General features: G+C 32.0%; 1 protein-coding gene and 1 long non-coding RNA gene across 2 annotated transcripts; one reads left to right on the forward strand and one right to left on the reverse strand.

Moving 5' to 3' along the window:
- Nucleotides 1–312: 312 nt before the first annotated feature.
- On the reverse strand, nucleotides 313–1,539 carry LOC145584761 (uncharacterized). Its single transcript, XR_014100409.1, has 3 exons — nucleotides 1,374–1,539; nucleotides 867–1,009; nucleotides 313–635 (listed from the first exon to the last, which is right to left on the reverse strand). It is a non-coding gene; the product is annotated as an uncharacterized LOC145584761 (long non-coding RNA).
- A 2,236-nt stretch (nucleotides 1,540–3,775) lies between these two features.
- LOC145583801 (uncharacterized) lies at nucleotides 3,776–4,306 on the forward strand. The gene has a single exon (XM_081640775.1). The coding sequence runs from the start codon at nucleotides 3,776–3,778 to the stop codon at nucleotides 4,304–4,306; it is 531 nt and encodes a 176-aa protein (XP_081496901.1).
- Nucleotides 4,307–10,999: the final 6,693 nt, after the last annotated feature.

The raw sequence follows: 10,999 nt of genomic DNA on the forward strand, positions 1-10,999 counted from the left end.
CGGGCAGTGGGCGTTACGTATACTGCCGTTACGGATAGACAATGTTATTCGTAACGGGCAGTGTCCGTTACGAATAACCCACTATTCGTAACGGGCAAAACAAATGCCCGTTACGAATAACGGGTTATTCATAACGGGCGAAAAATCCGCCTGTTACGAATAACCCGTTATTCGTAACGGGCATTTGTTTTGCCCGTTACGAATAGTGTTTGATGCAATTAAAAAAAAATCCAGCACGTGCTAGCACATGCTGGATCATTTTTATCAAATAATGAGATACATTTGTTTTTACAAAGTATAATACACATTAAATACGAAGTATACAATAAGCAATAATTTGTTCATTATCACTTCAAAATATATCAAATTGCTCATATCTTGTCGCAAGTTTACATCTTTAGATTAAGACAAATATAAGATTTAAATCATGATAAAATAGCAAAAACAAAGCATAATTGTAATAATAATAAAACAAGTTTTGTCTATATTAGTATTGAATAATTTAGATCTTCAACAAATTTTCAAAGTTGCTGGAAATTGTCCCGTTGAAACTCGTCAATGTCTGAAAATCTTAACATTTTGTGGTCTGATATGTTGATTCTTAAGCTCCCTTTTGTAGATATTATATGCTCCACCTTCAATAATTTCAACAAACCAAAAATTAACATAATTGAAAAAAAAAAAATATCAACAAACCAAAATTAACATAATTGAAAAAAATAATAATAATATCAACAAACCAAAATTAACATAATTGAAAAAAATAATAATAATATCAACAAACCAAATTAACATAATTGAAAAAAAAAAAATCAACAAACCAAAATAAACATAATTGAAAAAAAAATTAATAATATCAAAATTACCATCACCACCGCCGTACTCATGATTTCATCCATCCAACCACCACCGCCGTACACTTACCATCATCACCGCCGTACACTTCCAACAGCCATCCGACCACCACGAACCCAAATTTACACCCACGAAGCCAGAAACTGTTCGAAAACTGTTCTTCAAAAACAAACCCACAAAGCTCAGATTTACACCCACAAAAACAAACCCGCAAAACCCAGATCTACACCCACAAAAACAAACCCGCAAAACCCAGATCTACACCCACAAAACAAACCCGCAAAACCCAGATTTACACCCACAAAAACTAACCCGCAAAACCCATGAAACCACCCCGACGCTCTTCAAAAACTGTTCTAACCCGTCAACACCCACCCTAAAAATTCAGAAAGTCGACATCCGGCCATGAACACCACCCTCACAAACCCACAAAACTCATGAAATCCCCCACAAAAAACTAATTTGAGAGTAAAGCAATGAAAATTGAGGAATTTAAAAAGAAAAATGAGAAAGATTACCGTCAAAATAATGGTCGAGATGAGAGATGTATATGGAAGGAGAAATATTGGTCATGGCGCCGGTTTATTACCGTCAAAATGAGAGAAGTAGAGTGAGCAAGAGAGAGGAGAGAGAGACAGAGAGTAGAGAGAGAAATAGAGAGTGGAAATGATAAGAGGAGAGAGGATAAAGAGGGGTGACGGCTGGAGAGCGAAAACCCTACTATCAATAACTAATGGGCTATGGGCTATTGGGCTCCTTTCCCAACAATTGGACTAAAGTATTCGTAACGGGCACAATATGCCTGTTACGAATAATATAGTATTCGTAACGGGCAATATTTTGCCCGTTACGAATGTTATATATTTGTAACGGGCAGTATCTTGCTCGTTACGAATATTATATATTTGTAACGGACTCTTATTTTGACCGTTACGGATGTATTTTATGTAACGGGCATACCTTTGCCCGTTACAAATAGCCTGTTACGAATGACAATTTTTCCACTAGTGAATCAGCATGAGTTAGTTACATTTCTTGGTTGGTAACATAACTAACTTTCTTGAAATCGTTACGAGTGTTTTCGCATTCTGTAATTGGGCCTGGCTTACTGACCAATTTGGACTTGTAAGCTATAATAAGGTTGACCCGTGTAACTTAAACTAGACTGTTTTCTGAAACCCCATTATTGAGTTTGTGGCGTGCTAACTTTAGACTCCGTATAACTGACTAGAGGTCATATACGGTTCTAAAAAACAGTATATGATCCTATGATATATTCCTTATAATCTCGCAAACAAAATTAGTTCAATATCGTGGATGCCTTTAATTTTAAATTCCTTTTAACTAGTGCGAATCCATAAAAGAAACATGTTGTAGTTGCTCCCATAGACCTTAAGACTCTTCACTTTGCAATTAAACTATCAAATTTAATTTTACAACTTATACCTCCATAATCAACTCAAGGTCACCACACAAATTTCTATGACCAAATAATGGTCATATATGATTCCAAATACCATTTCTTGAAACCTTGTGAAAAGTAGTCCATAATAGTGAATATAATCTTTAATTTTAGACCATCATTATGAACCCGACATGCCGAGGTTGCTCCGATACACCCAACGACACTTTGAGAGTCCATCTTGGTGGTTTGAACACTTTGCTTTTAACTATCAAAATTTTAGACCACTTTGCTTTTAACTATCAAAATTTTATTCTACAGCATACGCCTCCATCATCAACTCAAGGCTGCCACGGGATTTCATATGACTGTCTAGTGTTCATATATGATTCTAAACAACATTATATGACCTTGTTAAATCAGAGACAAATTATGAATGCAATTCTCTGTATTCTTCTCATTGATATTCACGGCCATTACATGTATATATATTATTAGGGTAAGAAACCCCTAAAGCTCTACAATATTCTACCATATCTTTGCACAAGATATGTTTCCTAAATATATCACAATAATACCACAACAATATTCTAGTATCCCTAGGATAACTCCAATAGACCTCGATATGCATGTCCTACAATCCTGAGATATATCAACCCTGGGGTCTTCAAACCTCAAAAATTAGTCCAAATCATGGATTGAGATGCTTCCTTGTAAACCCTCACAACTTATGTTAGCTATATGATGATCGACTAGTACTATTATTTTTGCTTTAAAAATTATCTAAATATGATAAATTACAAGGATACATTTACATAAGTACATAACATGAATCAGTAAAAAAAAACTGATTTTTTTTATTAATTAATACATGTACGATGTACCCACGGGTTACAGTATGGAGGGACACAACATAGATAAAGTGAAATAAGGAGGGTTATAGTGTAGAAAAACCCTTAAAAATTTACGCGGTAGTTTTTCGCAAAAACTTGTATTTAATAGAGAGTTTTAAGCAAATTTTCCTTTTATAAATAAACCCATTGAATTGTTCTGTTAAGGAAAAAAAGGGATGAACATGCATAGCCCTGCCTAGTGCCTCGTCATATTGCCCCCCTCTCTTTCTCTCTCAGTTCTCCATTGAAGCGCACTCACATCGCACTTGACGTTGTCCATCGAGGCCTTCTAATTCTTATATTCCCTATCGAAGCAGATTCTGAGGTAAGTTAGTCTTTGGTTTGTTTTAGTAATCATCTTATCAATTTGACAATCTAGGGTTCATCTTTGATTTAATTTAATTTAATTTAATTTAATAAGCGTAGGTAGGGTTCGAAAATCTGAATTATTGATTCTAAATACTAATATTACTACGTATGAAAGATATCAAATTAAAACCATCGATTATATTGCTAGAAAAGAAAATTACGAGGCTAAAATTTGTTTGGTAATTGAAAATTATATAGCAACCGTACCCTTTGATGTTAGACCTCTTGTGACATTTGCATGACAGGTTAAAAAGCTATGGATATGGATGAAAGTGAACTTCCAATCTACACGGAGTTTATAGCAGAAAGACGAGAATATAACTTTGAACACTTTGCTGAAAGTGCCGGCTCGGGGTTCTTGGTTGGCACCTTGGGGGGGAGTTTCTGCGACTTGTTCAAGGGTTTCGCCCGTAGAGCACCGTCAATCAGAAGAAAATTTGGTGGCGGAATAAATGCAATGCGTTTTAACACCTTACGCACAGGAGGATTTTTTGCTAGTTTTTTCTTAGTAACTGACGTTCCGTCTTATCTCTTTTATGAATACCGTGGTCAGAGGACTGTTTGGACGGATAAAGCAATCTCATTCGCCATTGGTGGTGCTATCATGTGGGCACCTCGTGGTCTTCGTTCTGCCTCAATCGCTGCCCTCACGTCTGGTGGCTTCTATACTGTTAATCAAGGCATTAAGATTGTGCTCAAAAATGTCGAGTTCGAGTATAATGAGGAGAGAAGCCATCAATCGGTTTTCATCCAAGTCATGTGGAGTACATGGGATGGGATTCCATAGCTTCAAGGGTTAGGTCTAGCCGTCTACGGTCTAGCAGGCCAAGCCATTGGTGATTGGTGATACAAGTCATTATTTGTTGCACGTTTATTAATTAGTACGGAGTACCTACTTATTCAATTTCTGATTTAAGATGTGGTATGACAAATTTCCACAAACATTCTAATAATATGAGGTTATTAACCATATGTACTCCGCAGCTATAAATTTCTAAGATAGAGAGCGAGCATTAGCAATGAAGGGATGAAATAATGCGTTAAAAGTGCCAAGCAAGACATGCATTATTGCATTAATATACCCATAACCCATTGCACAAAGAGGTGTCGATTTGGGACTTGGGGTACTATGGTTGGTTCGGTGAGATTGAGTTGGGTATAATTTTTAAAGTCGAGTCATGTTAAATTATTATGTCCATAAAAATCAAAATCTAAATCGGAATTTTCAAATCATATTGAATGGGATTATGGTTAAATTTTATTTACACATACAACACTACCAACTATCAAGTTAAATTAATTAGCTAGTACTCGTCAAGTATGTATTCTTCGTAATATTGTTTGGTCCACCGGACTTCTATAATTCTTGTTATGTTTATTTTTATGTTCTTGTTTGGCTTTTGCACTATTTACATATTAGGCTTTGACCATCTTTCATTATATATACATAAGGAAAGTATATATGTGGAGAGCCTATTATTCAATCAATAAATAAGTAAAAATATTATTTGCTCATTTGTTGATTAAATGAGCAAATGACCCGGGTGTATATAACAAATTTTAATATATGTGAGGTTTTGTTAGTGTATGCAGAATCAATTGATTAAGTAAAAAGGAACGGGAAAGGTATATGTTATTGAGTTTTTTTAGACCACAACCATTCACTTGATTTGAACCATTTAACATGTTAATTAGTTCTTTAACTGAAATTAATAAGTCTTGATTCGGGCTTTAGCCACTTCATAATTGTCCTGATTTGGGCTTTAGCCACTTCATACTCGAAAAGTCTGATAGCTCTTTGGATGAGTCCATTCAATTCGAAGCCTACACACTCCTAATCTTAGTAATCCGTGCTTAATATCTTATGATTCACAACTTGAGCTAGCTCTATCAGGAAGGCATGTAGCTAGACTAGGGTGCTAATCGAGTTGAGCAACTCGGACTCGACTCGGTCAAAACTCAGTCAAACTCGACTCGAATTCGACTCGACTCGAGATGTTAACAAGTACGAGTTGAGCAAGCTCTAACTCGACTCGATAAGTTCGTGAGCAACTCGATAATGCATTTTATTAATATAGAGTTTACAAACAAAGTTATTACCATGAATAAATTTGACACTTAATAAGAGTTAATTTATATTATTAAAAAAGAAAGAGTAAATCTTTAATAATAAATAAAATATACTATATATATATAAAGTGAAAAAAAAAATAACAAAGGCCTAGAATTTTAGAAAGGCTAAAACTTTAACGAGCAGATCGTGAGCTACTCAACTCGACTCGAAACTTTCACAAGCATGAATCGAGCAGGTTTTATTGACTCGGAAGAGTCGAAACATTAACGAGCATGAGGTGAGCACATGAAAAAAGTTTTCGAGTCGAGTCGAGCACCCCTTAACTCGTGATCGACTCGCTCGATTAGCACCCCTAGCTAAACAACTTTATCCATATAGCTATATAAGTCGTTGTATCTAGGTTTCAAGATTTTTAAGATTGATCTTTTGGTCTGTCACAATGTTGTATTGCTCAACATTTCCATAAAACCATTACTATTGATACTTGAGATCAACAAGAAATTAAACCTCGTTTATCAAAGTCAATCCATCTTAACCATCCCAATCAAATCCTCTCTTTTGATCAAGTTGGAACAATAGGTTTATTAACAAAAGGAATTCGCATTAAGTTCATTCATTAAATCTCTATGTAATACTAAAATTGATAAATTTCAGTTACCCTAGAAGAATGCCAAAAATTTCAGTCACTTGTAAGCCTAACAAAAAATAATTACATCATACAATCAATTAACAAATAACAATATAAGAAGTAGCTCATCAAACTAAGTAAAAAAACACAAAACTGTTATTTCAAATTTAAAATTGTATATAACATTATAGGAACATTATAACACGTATGGCCAGATCCACGTCTTAAGAAAACAAATAAGGCATTGTACTAGATATAGCCTAGAACAACTTGATTTGGTAAGAAAATGACATTATGATTTAGGATATATTATCCACTCTATAAATGAGCTCATAATTAGAGAATAGTATGTTTAGTCATGTGGATGGGATGGCCTTATTATTGCCCTACGTTTATAAGGAAATGTCAACGGCTTCCTTCACCTTTAGCCTTATTAATGTCCTTAAATTTATTATACAAAAATAAAATAAAATAAAATATTGATATTGATCTTTCTTGAAATGAGAGGCCATATACATTCATTCACATGTCCATATCCTACTAGTAATGGCTAAATCATAATTAATCTTTGTATAATTTATAAAATTAATTGCCGCCCTAAAAATATATGATCACTATTATTATATTATAAGATCATTGTCAGGTTGACAGTTAATCTCTTATTAGTCAACTTTAATGGAGTGGCCAACATATAGTGTTGTAATACAAACTATGTTAATAATTTAAAATACAATTACAAAAAAAAGATAATTAAAAAAACATGCATTGTCATCAAATCCTTTTCTTTTTAATTAAATTAATTGTCATTAAAAAGGAAATTGTTTTTTTGTATTATTGTCAATTTTATTTGTACCGGTAGTCCATATACTTCTAATAATGGTCTCTATCTTTCAATGTACCTCCGTTGGCTCCGTACATCATTTACTAGTACATTGTCTTTACTAATTTTAATAATTATTTAATAGTTAATTACGACATTGTTATAGTTTAGAATAGCATATGATAGTACAAAGTATATGTTATACTTTTCCCTCAAAAAAAACAAGTACTTCGTATATGTTATACTTTGTAGAAATTATATAAAATTTTCCTAGCTATCGTGTAATATTTATGATAAGTACATATACAATTGTAAAAAGCATGTCATTATTATATGAAGTATTTTGGATGCCTTATATACACATTCAATTGCATGATTGGATTTTTAAGTCCATTTAATCTTATGATTATATTATATATACGTTCTTGCAAAATACTCCGTATATTAAATATACACTAATGACGTACTATTTGTAAAATATTCCAATCTTATGACGTACTATCGTGTAATATATATATATATATATATATATATATATATATATATATATATATATATATATATATATCGAATAAGTAGATGATGGTTAAATTTTTTGTAAAAAATTACCAAGATAAAATAATTCTCCTTACAAATTTAAGGAGGTAAAATAATATTGTAATACGGAGCTTCTTATTTAATTTCTTTTATAAGTTTAATTATTGTTTTTTTTTAAGGTAAGATTAAGACCCTACTGAACCGCCACCTCTCATAGGTTTAATCAGAGTTTGAGAGTATAGGAGGGAAGTAAGAGAATCCCTCTACTTTCAGCATTTTGTAATTAGTGGGCCTCAAACTTATGACCTTAAAGTTACAAGTTGAATTTCCACTAACTTTACTGAGTTTTGCTTGGTTATTGATTTGTTAATTGTTGGTGATGCCATTCTTGGAATTGTTGGTACGTATTTGCAAGAATTTTGGTGCAAGTTACATAAGCAAAGGAAATTGTGCCATGAAGTTGCATGTGGTCGTTGTATTTACTATTTAGGGCGGTGAAGAATTTACTAGTCAATTCCTTGCATCTAACTCTACATTTCAAAAGCAATACAAAACATTTCTAAAATAGAATTTTAAATTATTACTCCACAAAATTTTCCCTTTCAAGTAAACTTTCTTTTTTCTTCTTTGAGGTGTTACTTTCTCTATCAATTTTCTAAAGTTAATATATAGTAATAGTTTGAAATATGACTAACATAATGTTTTAATGATTATATAGTTTAAAACTGATAATTTTCTCCAAGTAATAAGTTATATAACTTTTTTTTCGGTACAGAATTATCAACATTTTTTATTTATCAAATTTTTAGTTTCATTTATATAATTTTTATTATAATTGTATAATTTTTCCAAAAATATTTATTTTACGTTGGATTATAATTTTCAAAAATTATTTTTGCATTGTAAATATCAGAAAACTAATTGTGTCCATATAATAATTTTAAAAAATAAACCGATCATATTGTTTATCTTTGAAATAATATGGTAGTTAGCATATTACAATTACAACCGCTGTAATTGTTTATATTGAGCATATTTTTTTTTAAAATTATATTTTTAAAATGGAGTAATAGGTTTTTATCCATAATAAGAAGCCTAGATATTTTTATTTCCTTTCAATCTAAAATTGTGCATGGATCATTATCTAATCTAAAAAATGCATAAAAGATGGTCTATCCTGAATCCAATTTTATGAAAATAAAAGTCAACCACCAATATAATGTCAAAGTCACAGTCGTTCTCGTATAGATGTACAATAAATAGGCAACTTGCACTCAATTAGGTCGACAAAAATGAATGAATATTTGATAATGGCCAACAACTTCAACTCTGTTCCTTTCAAAAATTAAATGGAGTGTATCAGACTTTGGTGTACTTATATAGTTTTTCCAATTCATTGTTTGATGATAACAATAATAATATTTTGACGGCATTTACTTTTTTACTAGTATATTTTTATCACAATTATACTCAGTTTGATTCTATTTGACTGTTTTATTTAGATGTAAACACAATTTTTTGACTTTTTGACCCAGACAATAACATTTTCATGCCTTCAAGAATACGTTGACATTCCAATGCTTATGGAATATGTTATTTATATAATATTTTAATTGTAAACGGTTTAATTTGTCAATGTGTGTTTATAGGCACATACTAACTTACACAGTTATTTTAATTTTTGTAAAAATTAACTAATAATCTATATAGAAAAGGGAGTAAATGTTGAAATGGTGGACTTTGTGGGGAAATTTATAAACTTACTCAGATTTAAAAATACTCCCTCTCGCTGCTTTAATTTAACTGCATTAGTTTGACTGATATATTTATTGAGATGTAATTTTGACTATTAATATCTTTAATTATTTATAGTAAACTTATAACAAAATTTAATTATGAAAATAGGCATTGTGACTAATATAATTAATGATATATTGTATGATAACATTTATCTATTGTATAATAATAAAAAATTAAATCAAATATGGTATGTAAATAGTTCAAAAGTCAAAGTGATGCAATTTGAAAAAAAAAAAAAGGATGGGCGGAAGTAATTAATATAATTATGGATGGTAAGATTTCCATTTGATGTTAGAACAATTATGTTAATGAAGAATCTTTTAAAGTGTTAAGAGTAACACGTGTGCCCTAGCGACAATCAATAGAAAACTCTATATAACTCAAAACATATATAGCTATTAGTCATAGATGATCTTGTTAGACTAGTGAATAATTTTATATTTTCTTATGTAATACGTAACTTAAGAAATTTTAATTAGTATATTGTATGTGTTGGAAATTTTTTTAAAAAAAATTCTAATAATATGTAGAAGAATTAACTATTTTTATAAGGTGTGTGCTTTAATTTTGAGTTTTGACCTACGAGGCTACGACTAATAGTGAGGCAATGACTAATGGAGGGAGTGTATGGATAAATGCCACCCATCACAAAGATACAAATTGAGAGTAACTAGGCATTGTCTCATCAATTGCACGCAAACGAAGTAATAGCTCTTTAAAGAAGAGAAAAGTTGCAATTCAATGGTCAAACTGTTAGAAGACAAAGATACAACTGCTGACAATTTGAAACCTTGACTTGAATCTTAAATTTAGCACAAAGAAAGTAGAGAGATTTTTCCACCATTACACAACAATAATGTACGTTTAGCATGCAATTGTTAGTTACATATGCAAGCAAGAAAATAATGGTCATGATCTCAACCAATTCCAACTACGGCAACAACCTTAGGTCACTACTTGCAACCAAGTCTCACACTCTTTATACACGGTCATATAAAAGATAGTTGTGAATCATGGCTCATGGTAGACCATGTGCTTTGAAATTGGTAAGGCCTGGTACACGACCTAGCTCAGCTCACAAGTTACGTGTCGTGTCGAGTCGGAGATTTCAAAAGTCAGTCCGCTCATGTACGACCCAAACCCACGTGCCATTGTACCTTGTATGATTGGTCATGCCTGTGTTCCTAATTTAACCAATTACATTTCATTGATTATAATGTACAGTGTCTTACTTGTCGTGTCGTGCTGTGCCAGGCCATACTTTGTTGGACTTCTCTCATCTAAAGGCGACGTAGCGGCATGCATCATGTTGTGACGTGTCGTGTTGTGTCATTCCTTAAATCGGCCCAACCTAAGCTAGTGTCATCTTTACGACCATGCAATTTATAAACATACGAGGCCGATGACGGATCTAGAAATTATATCTTGGATTTAGTAGGGTCAAAATAAAAGCTGCAATAAGTATAAACCGGTTAAGTAATTAATAATAACTCAATTGGAAAAAATATCAATTTTCGTAGAGAAAATCTCAAAAAAAAAAAAAAATTAAATTCCAATAATATTTTCAAATGCTTTGAGTGACTACAGTGTCTTTTAAATTTTAACTAGAATCTACCCCAAA

This window comes from Chenopodium album, chromosome 16 (assembly GCF_948465745.1).
Source record: "Chenopodium album chromosome 16, dcCheAlbu1.1, whole genome shotgun sequence".
Classification (NCBI taxonomy): Eukaryota; Viridiplantae; Streptophyta; class Magnoliopsida; order Caryophyllales; family Amaranthaceae; genus Chenopodium; species Chenopodium album.

What these genes read in the sequence shown, in the direction of transcription:
- LOC145583801 (XM_081640775.1), top strand. Translation starts at nt 3,776, where the DNA reads ATGGATATGGATGAAAGTGAACTTCCAATCTACACGGAGTTTATAGCA.